This window comes from Pocillopora damicornis, chromosome 7 (assembly GCF_964200805.1).
Source record: "Pocillopora damicornis chromosome 7, jaPocDami1.2, whole genome shotgun sequence".
NCBI classification, from domain to species: domain Eukaryota; kingdom Metazoa; phylum Cnidaria; class Anthozoa; order Scleractinia; family Pocilloporidae; genus Pocillopora; species Pocillopora damicornis.
The window spans coordinates 189,734-210,489 of NC_142676.1; the positions used below are offsets into that span (position 1 = coordinate 189,734).

The 20,756-nt window shown below is 36.2% G+C and overlaps 2 protein-coding genes across 2 annotated transcripts; one reads left to right on the forward strand and one right to left on the reverse strand.

Annotated features, from left to right (window-relative positions):
• The first annotated feature begins 9 nt into the window (after positions 1-9).
• LOC113672345 (alpha-soluble NSF attachment protein) lies at positions 10-7,753 on the forward strand. The gene is made up of 10 exons (XM_027188625.2): positions 10-247; positions 369-448; positions 3,077-3,193; positions 3,784-3,830; positions 4,203-4,280; positions 4,552-4,607; positions 5,494-5,578; positions 6,151-6,324; positions 6,449-6,499; positions 6,880-7,753. The coding sequence occupies exons 1-10, from the start codon at positions 159-161 to the stop codon at positions 6,976-6,978; spliced, it is 876 nt and encodes a 291-aa protein (XP_027044426.2). The 5' UTR covers positions 10-158; the 3' UTR covers positions 6,979-7,753.
• A 1,554-nt stretch (positions 7,754-9,307) lies between these two features.
• Positions 9,308-20,570, reverse strand: LOC113672343 (sodium/calcium exchanger 1). The gene is made up of 4 exons (XM_027188620.2): positions 17,143-20,570; positions 13,603-13,781; positions 12,947-13,366; positions 9,308-12,655 (listed from the first exon to the last, which is right to left on the reverse strand). Exons 1-4 carry the CDS (start codon positions 18,921-18,923, stop codon positions 12,276-12,278), a joined length of 2,760 nt encoding a protein of 919 aa, XP_027044421.2. The 5' UTR covers positions 18,924-20,570; the 3' UTR covers positions 9,308-12,275.
• Positions 20,571-20,756: the final 186 nt, after the last annotated feature.

Here is a 20,756-nt window from a genome sequence, read left to right on the forward strand (position 1 = left end):
TCTCTCCCCAGTGTTTTCCGGACGAAGAATGCTAGTGACGTCAACTAGAAAAGCGCTGATCACGGGAAGTGGGAAGTTAGTGAGTTTTTCACAGAGAACTTTGTGGATAGATGTCTTTATCTTACCAACGTACTACTTAAAAAACTCTCAGTGACAGTATGTCTAACGAAGAGAAAGCAATCGAGCTTATTACTCAGGCTGAGAAGAAAGTGAAATCGTCACAGGGTTTTTTGGGTGGATTATTTGGGTAAGTTTTAGTGAGTGACTGCCGAATTCAGTTGCATCTAGACACATAATTTGACGATCTCAGGTAGAGATTTGAAGTTACATGTCAGCTGAACGGACGAAATTTTTCTCGGTTGCGTCAGGGGTACTTCAAAGCTCGAAGAAGCCACGGAGATGTATATTAGTGCTGGCAACATGTTTAAAATGGCACAAAAATGGAGTGGTATGTATCTTGCCAGTTAATCAAATGATTGATACAACTGTTACAGTTAATGAACGTAACTGAATAGAATTGATTGTAGATTTTTTGAATGTATACCACGAGTGACAGTATATTTAGTCAACCTACACCATCAAGGGTGTGTAGTTATCCCTCCCCTCCCATGATCTGAATAATAAGGGGGTGGGATGAAGGCATTGCATGCTCTGTACAAAGCCTCAGTCAACAGTCAATTGCTCGTGAGAGTGGATGGAAAGTCCATTTATGGGGGCTTTTTTTCAACAGACACTTGCATGGTATGGTATGGTTTGTGAATGTTTTGGTGGAGTTGTCAAGTGGCTGATGGAACATAATGACAGTCACTGTCTAACAGTTAGAGTTAGTTGACCATCATTTCACTTTCTGTCCTCCATTGCCTGCCCATCACCTTAATAGCTGAATTACAAAAATATGTTAAAAACAGAAATTAACTAATAAAGTAGAAGGGAAAGAGACAGTATTGAATAACAACAAGAAAAACCATTACATTGACCTAATTTAAAATATTAAAGGTACAGTTACTGTTTATAAAATAGTCAGGAAAGATCAGGAGAAGTATTTTACTTTTTGTATAATTTCAGATGAATCTATATAAGAGTGTTGTGAACCTAATATGTTGAATAAAATTTGTTTGAGTTTTCTTTTAAATGCATTTTTGGAAAGATTTCTTAATGCTTGAGGTATTGCATTCCACACTTTTACTCCTATTCGAAAGAAGGAATTCACTTGAACAGATAGCCTAGAAGGTTTGGTATAGAAGTCCTTAGAGGCAGAAGAACGTGTATTGTAAGAATGAACATTAGATATATCTTGAAATAGATCTTGAATATTGGATGGGGCTGTTCTGTTTCAAACGTCAAACATCAAATTAGCTATAGATTCATAATAAACAAATTTTAGCAGTAAGATATGAGTGTCAACAAATAAAGGAATTGCATGCTCATTATGATCAGAAAAGTAGATAAAGCAAAGAGCTCATTTCTGTAACTTTAGGAGCTTGTCAAGGTAAGATTTACAAGCCTGATCCTGTACTGTCAGACCGTATGTTAAGTAAGGAGCTATAAGAGCTTGGTATATATTTAAGAAGGTATGTGCGGGCAGGTAGTGTTGTAATTTTACGATTAATCCTACGGTTCTTCTTACTTTAATGATTATATGGTCAATATGGTGTTTCCAAAACAAATTTTTATCAATTAAAATCCCGAGATATTTGTCATAATCTTTATGCTCCAGAGCCACCTTCTTGTTCTGTTTGTTATCAAATATCACGATTTAAGGTTGATAAGAAAGTTTCCTTTGGGCAAGGCAAATTACTTTTTTTAATATTCAAGGTCAATTTGTTGCAGTTAACCAATCATATACTTTGTTAAGTTCTTGATTTACATAGAGTTCCAAAGATTTCAGATTTTTATCAGTAAAAAGGATATTTATATCCTCTAAAAAAAGGTAAAAACTAAGCTTATCTGATGATTCCTGTATGTCATTGATATATAGCAAAAAAAAGCTGTGGGCCTAGAACAGAACCCTGAGGCACTCCTCAGGTAGAATCTAACCTTTCAGAAATATGAGGACGAATTTGAGTTGTTTGAGTTTTCCCTTGCAAGTAGGAAGAAAACCAGATATTTATAATGCCGTGAAAACCATAGTGATCTAACTTGTGCAAAAGAATTTCGTGATCTACAGTATCAAAAGCCTTTTTCAGATCAATGAAAATCCCGCATGAGAATAAACAGTTGTTCATATTTGTCTGTATTGCATTCACAATATCTAGGATTGCATGCTGAGTAGAATGTGCCTTGCGAAAGCCATATTGGGATGGAGTGAGCAGGTTCTTCTGTTCAATAAAAGACTCCATTCTTTTAAACACTATTTTTTCAAATATCCTGTTGAAATTAAAGAAGTAGAACAATTGGCCTATAATTGTTAATGTCAGTATTATCATCTTGTTTGAAAATCGGAATAATCTTTGCCATTGCTCAGAGGGATAAACTCCAGTTGAAATAGATGTCTTTAGAATATTCACCAGAATGCCACTTATCAGATTTGAAGAGCACTTTAATATCTGTGTCGGACACAAGTATAAGCCATGAGATTTATTGTTTGGTATGTAAGAAATTTCTAGTCTAAATTCCTCTGGAGTAACTAGGGTAACAGCGAATGATGAATCAGTTGATTTGGTTCTCTTAAGAAAGAAACAAATTTTTCAATCAGCCGTTGACCATTTTATTGACCAATATACATGGAACAAGCCTTCTCACAACAGTCATGATGTGGCGTAAGGTAATGATCCATTTCTGCTATGGTCAGAGGGTATAATATTTCTAGTGAATCATTGACCAGCCAATTTGAAGCAGCCATGATTGATGATCAACCAGGTCTTGGATGATTTTGAAATCAGTTTTGTGAGTGGTTTGCCTCTGTGACCAAAAGAAAAAATACTTTTAACTTAAAGTATGTTGATGTAGGGAAGGATTTGATGTCCTCTATAGCAAGTACTTGACAAAGGTGTGCTCTGCTTCTGAATTACACAACTTTTCAAAACTATTTAGAATTATTGTTTTTGTTTTTGTTTTTGCTTTTTAAACTAAACAGCTGCTGGGAAAGCATTTATGGAGGCAGCCAAACTACAAATCAATTTACAGTCCAAACATGAGGCAGGTCAGCGTTATGTTGATGCTGGGAACTGTTTTAAGAAAACAGATGTAGAAGGTATGATCTTTGAACTGTTTGATAAATTTTGTGGTTAACTTGGAATATACACTGGTCTAAATTGCAGGATGGTCATTTGGCATTGTAGATTAGGCAATTATCTGGCCACTAAGAAGAATTTCTCTAGCTAGAGTTTGATGACCTGAGCTTCCTTCCACCATGGAGAACATAATTCTTATACTCTACACTAATTCCCTGCAAACATGTTTCTAAATGAAAATGATGGACACTGTCAGCAAAATTAAGTATATTTACTAAAAGAAGTCTGTGTTTGGAATAATATAAAATTTCATTTTCTGTCTAACAAGAATTCTAGAAATTTCCTTAAGTAGCTGAGAGATGGGCCAAAAATTGGCTTGCTAATCACCTGGACTAAATTATATTTTAAGAAAAAAATATCCTACTTACGAAAGAAGACATAAAATGTGTAGTATTGAGTTTTGGGTGCACACACTTGTACAAAGGTTGTAAGAACACTCCTTTATTGGAGGGATATATGCTGAGTGGATGGTTCTCATGGGAGGTTGTCACTGGATATCAAGTAGAGTTTGATCTCTAATCTGATTGTTTTACTTACTGTTTTTTTGCAGAGGCTGTAAGAGCTTTTGAAATGGCTATCAACATTTATACCGACATGGTAAAATCTTTTCATTCAATTCTTTATTCTATTTAAACTGTTGCTTAACTTGTAAGTTGCAGGGAAGGTACATTCAAAATGCCTCAAACATGTTTGCTACTGTTCATTACATCTCAAACCCTTAAGAGACAAGTATGATTTATTCATTAGGGGACTCAAAGACATGTTTTCCTTTGATATGAATGACCAACTCTATCCATTTTTTTCATTGGTATGACTGAGGGCAGTGTGAAAGAAAACCCCAAGTTGGATGTTAAACTTTAGAGTGTAGATGATTTTGAGGGGCACTGTTTAAGTATAAGGTCAAACTTCACTCACATGTTTCATTCTTTTGTTACATTTTGTATTGTTTTTATATGTTTCCTCGATAAGGGTCGTTTTACAATGGCTGCAAAACACCACATTACAGTAGCTGAGATGTATGAGAGCAATGCTGTTGACTTGGAAAAGGTAACAAACAGCAAAATACTCTTCTTGTAGGTGACATGCTGTCTGATAAGCAAGGATGAAACACCTCTCTCATCAAACTTCCATCAGCCTTCTTTGATTGGATTTGTATATTTCCAGGAACTAGTGCATTGGCCACCATGGAAATTTGGAACTGAATAGCACACTGAAATCATACAAGGATTTTAAAATTAGTTTATGTCAGTAGAAGTATCATAATAGCTTTGTACTTGATGGATCAAAGGCATGTCACTTTTTATATTTTATTTTTTAGGCTATATTCCACTATGAGCAAGCTGCACAGTATTACAGAGGTGAAGAATCAACCAGGTGAAACCACTATTCCTTCTTTTAATACTTTGTAAAAGTTAACTTACATGAGGAATTCTTAATTAAAACTAATTTATAACATAAGAAGAACCAAAGAGACTTCTTTTTCTCGTGACTCGGAGAAGGAATAGTGACCATGTTCAGTGTGCTGTGAGTGATCCATCATAAACTTAGGAACTGGGAATCATTTCTTTTAGGTCTTGTGTGGGTTTCTTCCAGAGCACTCTTACCATATTTATTTCATTAAACCCAGAAGTGTTTATTAAATTTTTGGTGGTTCGAATGTGGCATTTATTATTTATTTAAAATCCAAACAATACTATGGTAACTGATCATTTTAATTTAAGAAAATAGAAACATGTTTTAGTGCTTTTCTTAAAAGTCATTTTTATATTGTTTTCAATTTTACAATTTGCATGTAAATACTACTGCAATACATAAAGTGAATAAAGATCTTATGTCAGATATCTTTTCTCAACATCAGAACTGGTACATTAAAAACGATTTGTGTCTGGTTCACTCTAAATTTCCAACTGTGATCAAAGCAATGATTGCTGTGTGCTTCTTGAGTCTATTAATTGAATAAACACCTCATGATGATGTGCCATTTATTCAAGGGCAGTGTTTATTAATATTTCTGCTCTAAAATGCAGTGTTTATTCTTGGGTGGTATTTAATCAAATAAATATGGTATTCAGTGCATGTTTGAGAATAGCATTTTACCAATAAAAACAAACATTTTCTTGTGGATAAAGGAGACTAAAGGGGAACTAACCAAGAACCTAAAGTTAATAAATGGACTCACAAAATTACAATATCATTTTACAGTCTTTTCATTTTTTCTTTTTCTTCTCTTATCTCAGTTGTTACTTTCTATCATCTTCAGCTCAGCAAACAAGTGCTTACTGAAAGTTGCAACATTTTCAGCCCAGATGGAGGAATATGGAAAGGCTATTGAGATTTATGAACAGGTTTGCATTTTGACAAGTACCTGACTGTATACCAGCAATTTGGAAATTATGTGCATCAAAAGTTTTCATTAGGCCTTATAAACCAAATTGTACAATTTGAAAATTAATTTACCAGATCTATACTCAAACTCTAAGATTTCGGTATAGTTTGTTTATCTGTAGAGTGTTGATGGTACAATTATAAATTTGATAATCAATACTTAATAATTCAAGATAGTTTAAATACTTTATTATTCAATGCTTCATGGAACCTTTTTTGTTTTTTGAGATTTGACATTTCAGGAATCAATCCCATCTCCTTTCCTTTCCTGGCATTCTCAGAAACTCTATTTATATCCTAGCTAAATATACTCTCTAATAGGAGTAATTATTTTCAATTGATAAAGGCTTTCAAAGATATGTTCAGCAATGTATGAATCTTTGAAAAAATTGTTGTAAACTTGATTAGTTTTCAAACAAAATTTTGATGGTCTTATAGACTGAAACTATTTGACTTGCAAACTATATTCTAGATGAAAAATACATGAGAACCTTGTTGTCTGTCTTAAAGGCAATCTGATATGATCTTTCAGGTTGCTGCTGATGCCATTGAAAGTTCACTGCTGAAATATAGTGCCAAAGAGTACTTCTTTAAGGCAGCTCTGTGTCAAATGTGTATTGATGTTGTGGAGGCTCAGAGGGCAGTGGGAAAATACTGCAATATGTACCCAGCATTTGAGGACACAAGAGAATGTAAACTGTTGAAGGTAATTATTTATCAACTGATTTTCTGATACATCCTGAATCATTAAATCAAGCTAAATAACATTCTATGTATGTGAAGTTCATTGGTTTCATTATGGTACTTAAATGTTTTCTTTTAATGTTCAGAATCTCCTTGTTGCCCAAGAAGAGCAAAATGCAGAGTCCTTCACTGAAGCTGTGAGTTGCTCAGTTTATGCAAATTATGTAAACCAAATACCTGATACATAATCAGAAATTGATTCATTGAGCAGGAGTCTGTAAAGGAAGGGTATTTTTTGCATAGCATGCACTTAGGGTATTTTTGTGAAAAATTTGGCTCCCATCTTGAATTTTAAAGCAGGGTAAGTTTGGGGAAGGGAGTGTTTGGTAGTCTAGATAAACTGGAGTGGGGGGGGGGGAGGGGGTGAGAAGGTCCTGTCCCTCCTCTCTGTGTCCTCTCTAACCCTAAATCAAACATGGCAATGCTGAGAATTATTACCAGCCAGTATCCATCAACTTCCCCAGTTATACACCTGTACTAATATCATGATTTTTGTCCCTTCCTCTCTCCTGGACAGGTCAAAGAATATGATAGTATATCAAGAATAGATCAGTGGCTGACTACAATGCTTTTACGAATCAAAAAAGGAATGAATGAGGAGCCAGATCTCACTTAAAGTAGCATTTCCTTAACTTATTTAGATTTCTTACACAAGGAAACTGTAACAAATAAGGATACATAACATCTGAAAATCACATGGAAGGGCACAATAATAATTGTTGCCGTATGAGAGCAAGAATAACTTGAAAGAGCTCTATTTTCTCTATTCAAACTCTCCTCTCCTACATCATGAATATTATTATAAAATAACAGCGACACAGTTTGTTATGCTTCACATAAAATTATTACAAATACAGCCTGCATAGTTGATTTTGTATACAAACCCAGTTTACCAGACTGTTTAGTATTAATGTGCCTTTGTGTGGAGGGTCTTTTTGTTTTGTAGTTGACATAAATTGTGTTCAAAATGTCGTTCTCCCAAAAATAATTTTTGGACATAAAAATTACTCATGCTATCCTTACATCTACACTAATTGCAGCAATAACACTACAAGTTGTTGTGAGTAAATTGCTGGTGGTCTTACTCTCCTTTTAGAAGGGAGGGGATGGTGGGGCTCAAAGAGTTGCAACCCTGGAGTAAATTGGTCCTTAAAATATTTCTCACCAATCCAAAAAATTATAAGTGTTCTTCCTTTTAAGCTTTGATGGTGCAAAATTGAAGTTCAGTAGAAAAAAGGAAACTTCAATATTCTCCTTGCCTTCAGCACCCCAACACTGAGGGAATTTTTTATTGTAATGTAAGTTAACATTGGAGGTGAAATGGGGGATGAAAGAGTTTCTCAAGGCAAAACCTGAAGCAGTAATAATAAACAGATCGAGCGTTAGCACTACACATTGACCTACTCTATTGATCAACAGAAGAAAAGTGATCTCCAGATAATTATTACTAGGACAGGTTTTGGAACGGGAGGGCGGGTGAAACAAAAGCGGAAAGGCACGCAACCAAAGCTGTTTGTGCGGCCAAGTACTTTCAAAATCAGTGGCGGATCTAGGGAAGGGGCCCCCTTCCCCCTTATTTTGGGCGGAAAGAAGAAAAGAATCGCCGAAGGGAGAAAAGCCGGCAGAGCAACCGACAAAAAAAGCCAACCCCTACTTCCCCCCCTTTTAGCTCAAGGTCTGGATCCGCCACTGAAAATGGTGGCATTCGTTGGCGACTTTCTTAGCTTTTTAAGACAATTTTTCATTAGCCAGGCTACTCCCTGGAATCTCTAAACGCGGTAAGTAAATAATTACCGAGGAAATTTACAAGCGTGCATGGTTATCGCGGCTAGCGCTGTTGGCAAGAGCTGTTTTCCCTTTTTCCTGGTCTCTAGATTAGAATCTGCATGTCAGTCTTGAGTTGTTGACAACAGTTTATTCCCCTGTTAGACTTCTAAAAGGCCCAGAAGCAGCACGTCTCTCCTGTTGGCGTGCCAGTTTGGTTTCGTCGAGGTGCGTTTTATAAACGTTACATGTAACCCCTCCCGGCTCCTTTTCGGCCGGTTTGGCACTTCCATCTTCCTTAGAGAGGTATTTCTTTTGAACTGCTAAGTCACTGGTCAGGGAAAGCCGGAACAACAATGACTATGGTCATATTCCCTTTTGATCTCCGCGAGTAAAACGATAATGATTTTGGGAAAAAGAGAAATTCTGCGTTAATGTGTGCGCCGGAAATAGCGCGATATAGAGATCCACTTCTGCTTAAAGGTTATTGCGGGCTCTTCCCTCTGAGGAAGAGCGAGGGATCCGTGGTGTGCCCGGCTTTAAATGAGTGGAAGGCTCTCTAAAAGTTACGAAGTGTTTTGCATTCTAAATTAAAGTACCTAGGGACTCTTGAGAGTTAATGGAAAGATCGAGGATGGATAATTGGCGGGCAAATGAATAACCATCTTTTCTTCTCGTGAGTATAGAGGCTTGCTTCGTCGTTGATTTTTGTTGAACCAGGCCAGTACTTATATCACGATAGGTGAGTGAGATGGTTTTCCTTTAGTGAAGTAACTTTGGAGGACACTGTTCATGTAATATGAGTAGAGTTCATACATAACAGTCAGCTGATTCCAGTGCATGATGTACAGTTCATTTACATACACCATTCTGCTTGGCTGATGTTATCAGTAGTCCAGATATTTAGCTTTGGTAGTTTGTGGTAGACAAGGATGTACAATAAAATTTGAAATTTGGATGATTGATACCGGTATGTGAATTCAACATCCAATTCGCCAGCATCAAGACATCACTCCAGTGTTATGGCTGTTTAATATGTCCCCTCCCATGGAGGTTTCAGTGGGGTTGGTGTTGGAGACTTAGGTTTCTCCACTGAAATAAGGGAAATTACAAGCAGGGAACAATTTAAGTGGCACAGTCTACCACCCTGTTTCAGAAAACAAACCCAACAACACCAGACATCTCTCAACATGTTTATTTTAAGCTCTCATATAATAGTTTTCAGGAACATTTGTAATGTCCGAAAGAGGCTTTAAAAATTCTCTTTTTCCCTAAACTACTCCCTATAAAGTAAAAGTCATCATAAAAGGGCCTTTAGTCTTGTTTCTACAATCTTTCTAACAAGACACCATTTACTTATAAGTATTTCAGCAAAGGCTTCTATTAATGTTGCTGTAAAATGTTTGGAAGGGCTTTAACATTAAAATAGGTGTCCTTAGGCCACAACATGACTTAAATTAAATGAAATAAATTATATTTTCAAATACCTATGATAGAAAATAATAATTGCTGTAAGTTATAATAGTTGCAATTCACTACATAATACACTAGCATTTTTACTAAGCCAAACTGCAGAATGACATATATTTATACACCTAATTGCAAATATTTTAGAATTGTGATTGTCCTTCCCTTTTGGTTTTTTTGGCCTGCGCCAAAACATGCATTGAATGCTGAGCAATTTTAGACTGTGGATACCTCTTAAATATGAGTACCTACAAAATTGACAGGTCCTTGGCATCATAAATTTACCCAAGAAATACTAGCAAATAATAAAGGGAAAGTAAACTAAATTTTGACCAGTAATTTGGAGGGAGGTTTCCTAAAACATATGCACATATTATTATTTGGAATGGTCAAAGAAACATAGTAACTTTAAAAACAGTAATTATGATAATAATATTCATACCTATGACAAGCCTTACCTTCTCATTCACACTCTTTTGCAACTATTAGATAAGTTGTTTGTAAATTTTGAAATAAACTCACATAAGGAATAGCTGTATCTCACTTATTTCCCATCATTAGCTTGCTATGGCCAGTTACTAATAGTCAAGAGGCATCCAAAGGCTCATTGTAAATTCAAAAGTTATTTAGGAAGGAAACATCTTACTTTATGTTACAAAAATTCCTGCAGCTATTTGGCATAAATATTATCAATTTCAAGAGTTCTTCCTAATAATGCTTTCCATCATCCCTTGAAAACAGTACATTACGATAAATTGTTGTCCATAGTAACAATCCAGAAACCAATTGAAAATTATAGGATTAATCAAATCTCCCCAAACTGAATTATCTTGCATCAGGCATGAAGATCTCTAGTGAACCAGCAGTAAATGCAGTCCTGATAGATTTTCAGGCCTTATCTTCTCTGCATACTTAACATTTTAGTAGGAATCATAAGGCTGACTCTTTTAAAGACAAAATTCCTTACAGTGCTGAATGCTGCTGTAAAGGAGATGGAAGGAACTGATTATTTCATTTATTCTTATCATTTCCGACTGATCTGGTTCATTCTCTGTGTGTTACTTGGACACCTCAAGGGATACACTGTCTATCATTTTGTTTGTGGAAACTATTTGTTCTTTGGTCATTATAACATAAATACTATTTAGACCTCTGACTACTTCTGTGTAAATACAAAACATTGACAATTAAATCATTTAGGTTTTCTTGTAGAGTTACTCATTGTTATGAAATGGTGTTTTATGAATGATAACTTGAGAACTTTTCTGTGCTTGCATCTGCTAAGGTTATTTGGATTGTGTAGAAAAACAAACCAAAGACAGCAGCTGGATACTGTCATTATTAGGTCAGAACTATTGTGAGCATGTCAAAATTAATAAAGCTTTAAGCCTGCAAAGAAACAGTTGCTGTAATTTATCACCAACTTTGATGTATTGATTGACTATTCATTCCGCATTATGCTTGATAAGTATTGGAGCTATGCTACCATATAGGTTGACAAAATTTTATAAACAACCTAGGACCTGAGAATTATCATTATTAATTGAGAAGTTTCTTGAATCTGAAATGTGAAATCTCTTAAATTTTATTTCATGTTTGCTATTCATACTCTTTAGGAATGCTTGGGGCCTGCCCTATTTTACATTGAAAACATTTTTCTTCATTATAAAATACCATGCCTCTGAGCATAAAATACTGATACCTGATAACACCATAAATGCCAAACTATGTTGAATGTTGAATAATAATGATGATAATAATAATAATAACAATAATAGTAATAGTAATGATCATTATTATCATTATAATTTCAATTATTCATGACAAATATTATTTCAAGAAGTTGAAAAGGCTAAAATAATAAATAAAAATAAAGTATTTAGGTAGCTGATGTTATAAACTGAAAATTTTGTATAAATTAGTACAGCTGATAGTATCCTCACTGCACAGTCACTATCACATCACTGTTTGCCAGGCTGTGAAGGAAGATACATGTAACAGGCATACAATAAGACAAGGTAACATCTCAACATTTGTCTTCCTCATCCTTCACAATGGTAGAGACTGCTTAAATTGATTTTCATTAACATTTATTATCATGCAAAACCCGAATTCCAAAAAAGAGACAAGATGTGCAGAAAGAGAAAAATGTCTTAGATATAATTTCTGGGCCAAGTAAGAGTTTGACACAGAGACTGGAAAACTAAAATACCCTAGGCCAGATACGAAAAGTTGCATATTCGTGTTACAGCGTTCAAAAAGGGTGTACAGGAAATTGCTTTTTCAGTCAAAATCTGGGTGATTGTTATCATTTATCATGTTCCTTACCCACTATTCTTATAATAAATGGCGAGAAGAATGTTATTCTATTGAGGCTAACCAGGATATGTAATAATATGGTGTTCCTTATCTTGAGAGTTATCTCTAAAGTCTTAGGGCATTGAATATGACATACATTTAGGCGTGGTGCTCATTCTTTGGTTTGCATGATTGATATCATTGTTAGCCATTATGGCTTGTAATAATTCAGAAATATATGTAGCTATCTCTAAAATTGCATTTTGAAAATACAAACTGATACTTGTATCAAAGATATTTGAGAACCTTTAATTATTATAGGATCTTCCTTACTGCTGTTGTTAGTTGACACAAAGAAAGCATTTTTCCTTAATTTGGAAAAAGCTAAAAGGATACATTGATATGGCAATATGTTTGTAAAGAAGACATTACAATGTAAAATATCCAAAGGAAACAAAAGAAAAGTGATGTTGGAAGTTTATAGGATTTGGCACCCCCTAATTCTCCCCCAACTCTTTTACTTCTACGTAGCATCATAACAGCAATTGCTGTTACAGCGGTAACACAGAATATAACTACAGAGAAGCCAAGATTACCAGCAGGAACTACAAATTTGACACCTCTTGCCGCTTTGGCTATTGCTGCAATAGACCATGCCACCCCCAGGCCAAGGAAAACATTGACAGAATTACTACCAGTCACATTACCAATGGATGAATCAGCATACTCGTCACCAACTGCAGCAACTTTGCTGGCAAATGTATCTGTGGAAAATCAACATAACAGTCATTAAAAATTATTGCATCAAGATAAAATACAACTTATGGATGCAGGAGCTCCCTACTCTCCATTTCCCATCCATCATCTAGCTCTTCATTGCACACACTTTCACTCCTAGAAAGAGGCTCTCACTGTTTCACAATACGACACAATGACCCTTACAAGGAGTTTTAACAGAGACCAAGTTGTTAGTCACTAGGTCACCACATGTCACAAGTGTGTTATGAGTTAGATTCAGTGTAAGCACTGCTGCTAGTGTTTTTTTATGTTTTTACCTGGAAGACTTGTTCCAAGGGCAACAAAGGTAATGGCAACAACACTGTCTGCTAATCCAATGGTACAACCAAAGTGTGAGGCTACGTCACCGATGACCATTGTTAACACACCAATCATTACAATAGAAGCAACGAAACAAGCCCATCCACCCCAGATGTCTGTGGGAGGAACAATTGCAAACAACAGCTTCCAGAAGACGGTCAGATAGTGCATCATGTAGTCACCATATGTTGGTGTTGTTGGTTCATCACTGTCATCATCATCCCCACTCCCACTAACGGTCAGAGCATCAGTGAACTGTTCCTTCCATGAGGATGTACCAACAACAAGAGCTAGATTGGCTTTGACCAGCAATTTGTCCACTGTGTTTTTGAATTCTTTGCTTTCCAATATGGTGACCTCTGCCTTTGGTACATCACCTGAAATAAATACAGAAGCAAAAAGATTCATTTATAGCATTGACACAAAGTTGTGTGGTTTTTATCAAGCAACAAACTGAGCAACCATCTTAAGTAATGAAAGAACTGGGTTTATGATGTGATGTTAACTGATGTGTACAATAATTTAGCTGGCATATATAAAACTTTTTGTTCTCTTATAAACATGACACATTATCTCTTTTCTTTTCCTTATTTTTACATAATATCTTTAGTACCTAATCTTGGCTTTCCCAGTTCTTCAAGACGCTCCTTTTCTGGATCATATCCCACATCAGTACCAGCTCCACTGTCATCATCTTCATCTTTGACAATCTTTGGTTCCCCAAGGAGAACATAAAAGGTTTCTTTCTTTTCATATTCTTCGTCGTCTATAATATTGATCTCAATGTTTTTCCTGGTAAAATTAAGACATAAAACTATGATTTTAGGACACTAAGTGTTGATGAAGTGATCTCATAGCTTTGGCAACAGCTTGTGAGAGCAAAACTGATCAATGACAAGCAGATCAGAGCAGGGAGTAGTGAAGTACTAGCATAAGTCACTGGAAATGAGGAGGCTATACAAAATTGATTTGAGAGTTAAGGTTTTAACATCTCAGTCACACAAATATTAGCCACTATCATATAGATGGGTTTTTATCATTTTTATCACCTTTAATTACAAATCACCACAGAATACCAAATAGCAATAGAACTATTTTAGATAAAGGATAAAATCTGTACATTCCAAATTATGATATACCTGTCCAGTATTTTTTTTTAAACTGAGGGCTGATAAAGCTGATGTCTACTGCAGCCAGGAATTTCACTGTAATTAGACATTCATGTGAACACTGTCATTAAAAAATCCCTTTCCAAATTCTTATTAAATATTTTCTAAGGTGGAAAACTACTGAAGCCAAGATGATAAGGCCACCTAACCTTTCCAAATTTATTTTTCAACATTCTGCATTATTCAAAAAACCTCTTACTGCTGTTCTTTGCAAAATAATGCATTTGTGTGAATCATCAGTGGCAAAGAAGAAATGTAGTCTTTGAAATTAAAATGAGAATTAGACTTAGTCTTTATAACTTTATCCAAAATTATGCATGCTATCTTTGAAAATTTTTAAAAAATACTTTACTAAAAGGTTGTAAAAATAATCAACACCTGTTATGTATCACATCCCAAACTGACAAAGAAATGCCACCCTTAAGGTAAAGTCCAAAAAGATTCTTTTATAAATGTGATATTTCCAGCAATTCATTATGATTTTTTCAGAGGTTGTAGCACCACCACAAACATAGGTTTATGTGGGAGTTGCAAAGCAACGTGAGAACTTAAGATCTCAAAAACTGAGAACATATCTACAAACCAAATGAAAGATATGAAGTAAAATCTATAACCAGAATACCTAATTGACTATTTTTTTTTATTTTTCTTGTTAAATATTTATGTAACTTGGCATCCTCTGGGCTAATGTATTTAAGTCACTGATAAACAATTTTGGCAAAAGCAAACATTTTAAATGTAACTTATTCCAGAATTCATTAAATTGTAATAAATTAAATTCTGCTCAAAAATTAAAACAAATCAGCCAAGTTTTGATTTCTTTTCCAATGTTTGCAAACATCTTTGTGATTTGTAGTGATAGCTGTATTTATTTTTATAGTATACCACACATGCATCCACATGGACACACACATACATACACACACACATATATATATATATATATATATATATATATATATATATATATATATAGACACCCATTTTCAAAACCATTACAATTTGAAACTATATTTAAAATATATGTACCTTTCTTTCCTCATCAAAAAGGTGATGCATAGTTCATCAATGCAGTTATTGTACTTTCTTTTTGAAAAATTGTCCCTATAATTTATTCTTTTGACACCTTTATAATGGAAAAAGAAAACGTATATATATTTCATATGTATTTTCAAATTGCAATGTTTTGGAAAAGAAATGTAGATGTATATAAATACATGTGTATACCTATGGAGGGTAAAATGGCTACCAAATGAACAGCTCTCAGCGAGAGGATTCACAGAAAGCAGATATCTTCTCCGAAATGTGCATAAAGTGTTGTTCAGAAACATAGATGATAAACACTTGACTGATCCAGCCTTTTCATGCACAACATTTCGGCCTTTGGCCTTCTTTGATTGTATCGTATGGTATTTTAAGTCAAAATTAAAAATTAAAACAAGCCTTACTTACTCACTCCTACTCTTACTCTATGTGTATGTGTTGAAAAAGAAAATACTGCAATAATCAAATATTCCATATCCCTCATAATTAAGAACAAATTATTAAAAATGATGTTGAACAAGGATTGGTCTAGAAAGATAAAAACATCCTCATTGGCTTTTTAACATGGGTTGTATATTAGAGAATCATTATTCATTTGTCACCTTGAGCTTGCTATTCTTTAGCTGAAATTAGACCCAAGTTATAAAACCTGCTTTTTAAATCTTAATTGGCCATAAAATTACCATAGCATTTCTAGTACTGTTCTTTTGTTGGGGATCATATTTACGATATCTGAGGCTTTGTGCTCTAAGAAGAAGAGAAGGAAAAACCTATATGGGTGGTACAAAACAAACTCTGATCACTTATGTACATGTTTATCTGCTTATAGCCTTTTCACAGCTTTGATAAAAATTTCCATCCATTAGATCTCATTCCCTGGGATAGCCTCTGTTTATCAGGAGTATTAATATGCAAATTGCTTGTTATGTTGCAGGAAACAAGAGCAATTGTTTTCAATTTGTTGGGGCTGGTTCAAATATCTTACCGTCAGGCATGGAGAACGATAAGGTTTGGAGTTAAAAAAAAACAACAACAACAACAAAAACAAAAACAGCACTAATTAGAGTTTGCCAACTGGTGCGGCATTGTGACCAAAGTTGTGAAAATGTGTTTACTGCTATCGCAAAGTGTGTTTTTGTTTCGCTTACAAAGATCAGGGATTCCACAAACTTTTACCACACTACCATATGGTGACAGTTTTATTCGATGCTAATTATCCTTCAGAATAAGATATTAATTTCTTTAGTAGAAAACACTCCTCATACAAAAATAGAGAAAAAAATCCACAGAAGCTGATTTGAAAAATTTACAGGCATGGCACGGAAAGATTGATTCGGTGATATGTTGTTTATTAGTGGAACGATCAAAACGCTTTTTTTTCGAAATCCTGCCAAGGAAAAGGCGAAGAAAAATATCTTAGGGATCGTTAAATTGTTGTCGGACAAACCATAACATGGACGTGGTGTCGTCAAAGTTATCTCATTGTTTGCACAAATCAATTCAGTGGCATCTGTCAGCGATCTATCAGATAGATGTAAAACGAAGATGGCTTCATCATCGGCATAAGTCAAATTTGATGAATTTACACGAATTAACAGTAGTCGTTTTAAGAAGATTTGACAAAATGAGGAAGAATGTTGCGATGTAAGGACTACATAAACGTAGTCGAGCGATTGATCCAAGACCGATTCGTAAAATGCTTCTGACCACTTCAATTGGTTTTTGTAGGCGATAATAACAAAATTTTTGTTTTTGGTCTAAAAAGAGAGGTGAAACCTCCAAAGTCCTTGCACGAAGCTGGTTGTAAGTAAATAATGTCAACCTCTCTTTGTAATAATTATTTTTTCGGCTTATTAAATATGTACAGAAGGACAAAAGCTGATCACATTTACTTGTGTATTAGGTTGTATTAAAGAGTATAAGATTGTAAAGCAGCTTACCAAGTCTCGTCGTTTGAAAACTCAAGCTCACCCACAGCATCTTCGTAATCATCGCCTCCTCCCTTAGCTGTTCCCTCCATAGTATGGTAAGGGACACGAACAGTGCCGCGCGCACCAGTGTGGCGAATAACTTTAATGTTAATGGTTCCATCTGCCTCTGTCACTTGATGCTTCTCTTCCTCAAATGTGAATATCCCTGGGTAGTCATCGTCCAGGATGGTAACTGTAGCTACTCCGTCTTTACCAACTTTTCCTGCAGGACCTCGATATTTGTTGCGAACCAAATCCCCATCGGCTCCAGCTACTCGAACATTTCCCAGATGGACGTAAAAATGCTCGTCTTCTTCAAAGATATCGTCGTCAACGATTACGACTGAGAATGTCTTGGAAGTTTCTCCAGGCCTGAAACAGATTGACCCCTCTGTCTTCTCATAGTCCTCACCGGCCTTTGCCGTGCCGTCCTCTGTCCTGAAGTCCACGAAAACCGTGTTATTCGGATCACCGCCAGTGCGTGAAATGTTCATAAACACACTTCCACAGTTTTCTTTAACAATGTAATGGACGGGGTCAAAATTAACCCTGACAACCTGTGGGTCTTCGTACTCGATATCTTGCATTTCCATCTTAGTGTCTGCCAAGGAACTGCTGGCCTTCTCAAGCTTTTCGTGCTTCATCTTCAACACATTTCCGCTGCCGACCATCTTGCGTGTGGCTTCGATTCGATAGAACGCACGACTTTTTGGTTGAAGTTTTAAATTTTCTTGCTCAAGTAATCGCTCAACGGTTTCACGGTCGGCGTCGGGATGTTTCTGTCGTATGTCCTTTAGGGCTTGAATGGCCTTTTCGCGCCTGTCCTCCGTCAGGTCATGGAGAAGCTCGTCATCATCAAACTGTTGTCCGGCTTCGGCGGCGCCAGGTTGGTAGCGACCATCGGCTACGTTTCCGTCGATAAAACCATCCTTTACTTGAACTCCAACAACATCGTAATCGCCTGTTTGAATGACTGTCATACCTCCGCGCTTCTGTCTTCTTCTACCCTTTCTCAGTGCTCTGTAGAACAACAGCCTTCGATCTGCAATGTAGGCAGAGATGACCATAATCGGAAAGAAAAACAGAGTCAGGAGAGCTTCCCATATTTCGACTTCATCTTTAGACGACACTGCTAGTATGATGTACAACCAAACATAGGCAAGAACTGACGTGGAGGCTGTGATGGCAAACACTCGCAAATGTTTGATTCGGCGGCATTCTCCATCAGGAATAACATAAACACAAACTGCAATGATAATCAATAGGTTGAAAGCTGCAGAACCGACTATCGTCGACGGACCGAGCTCTCCAGCGTCAAAATTATTTCCACAAATTTCAATGGCAGATAGCAGAATTTCGGGAGCTGACGATCCCAGGGCCATGAGAGTTAAATTTGACACAGTCTCGTTCCATATTTTCACAGTAACAATTCGCTCCTTTCCAGTTTGCTTGTCTGTTACCCTGATTTCCTTCTCCTTCGATGTAATTATTTCAATAGCCGACATGAAGCGATCGGAGATTATTGAAACGCCCAAAAACAAAAACAGTAAGGCAAGCAAATACACAAACGCTCGCCCAACAATTACTCCTGTAGAAGGATTGCCTCCCCATACAGGCAAAACAATCCCCGGTTTACACTCTGTTCTTAAACCTGGGCATCCTTCAGTTGCGTTCACGGTCTGTTGTAGAAAAGCGCACCATGTAACAAAAATTACGCCCGAATGAAGCGCAAGCCTTTTAGCGTAGGACATGTTTAGTGGCACTCTACATCTGTGAATGATATAAGTGTGAATTTAGAGACAATAGTCAACTTCGATTCCTTCCGACCGTGGGCTGTTGACCGGACACCGCGAAATCGCCAGAGCCCAATGAATATTGTGAGCCGAGTTTTGTTCAAACAGCGATCTCTGGTGCGTAAAACGCATAGAGATGTCTTTTCACATTCAAATTATCGTCAGCAAGATGCCAGCTGCTTTCATTCTTACTGGTTGGTAAGAGAAAAGACAACCTACCAAGCAACTCACAGCGCTCACCAATTGAAAACAAGTTGTATTTGGAATGTATATATTGGTGGGCTGCGCATGCGCGTAGAAGCAGATGTGTGTGTTGATAATTTTATCAGTTTGAACACCGCTTGATTGGAAATATTTCGTGGAGTCACCATGTGTTTTGTTTTAAAATTGAGAACAAATGAATATTTTCTGCGTCTTTTGACGCAAGAGAAACAAGCGAGTAAATTTGCTCAAATGGATATATTTTTGCAACACTGAATATTTGAATATTGAATGCCAACAAGTGATAAACTTAAAAAAACAGTGCTTTTGAGAACACAGCTACTGATTTCAAACACTTTGCATACGAAATCACTTTTGCATTTAAAAAGGGAATTTAAAATGCAGTCTTTTGTTTTGAAAAGTGTTAAACGCATAGTTTACAAGAATCTCTCAACAGATACTGGCGAGTTGACGAGAAGAACATTCTAGATGTTGCAAACAATTCAATCTAAACCGACAGGTTGATGCAATCACTTGGCCTGTTTTGCTGTAGCATTATCATTATCAAATAACTCCAGACAGCTACTGACCGAACACTGAACAATTTGATTGCGATTAGAGCCCATTTACACCCAGTTATCTGTCCCACTTCCTTTAGAATATATATAACGTTGGAGTTGACAACCACTGGATCTAGCCGGCAGGGCGAGTGTGGTGACCAAAGAACTTGCTTAGGGCATTGCCACCCGATGACCTGAATAAAGCGCTGAGCGACTCCATGAAAAGCAAAATTTCATTCTTGACTTACACAGCTCTTTATCAAAGTACAAACTACATTTCCAAAGACCAGTTTGATCCGTAGAAACGCCCTTCGATCATGAAAAACAAAAAAAATTGATTGAAATTAGCCGACACCTTTTCAAGGGGAAAATTATTCCCTCGAGAATCGACTACCAAGCATACGATTTTGAGCAGAACAATAACTATTCTTTCGTTCATCTTGTTCGGTTTCACTGGCAGCGTCGATGTTTTAATACTCATTAACAAGTAGTTAGCCAGCAAGTACCGTAAATCCGCCCTACACACGGCTAGGACTATTGGAACCTCGGATTGTCCTGTAAATCATTTTCGAACATTCGCAACTAATAACTGTTTGCGCGCACCCATTCATATCATTTTCACAGTCACCTGCATGTGTGTTATTAAAAGAATTACTAAACAAGAACGTAACGCCCTGGAATAAGTAACATTTTATTGCACTATGAGCTTCTTTTTCCTTTTCTTCAATCGCATGGGCGTGACCGATGTTGACACACCTTCCATATCTGCCATGGCGTTATCACAACACTGTTTTAACAACGCAGATGTATTGAAAACGAATCGGAAAACGCTAATTGCCACACAAATGGATAACTTGAATAAAGTATTTCAATGGATCTCCAATCTGTTCTTCCGCTGTTTAAAAAAATATAACAGTTAAGACAGTCTACAAACTCTCACTCCATCATTTATGTCACACAATGTGTCTTAGGAATTGCTCGGGGTTGACTAACAATCGTCTGTATTTATACGATAGAGTTGACTTCGGAG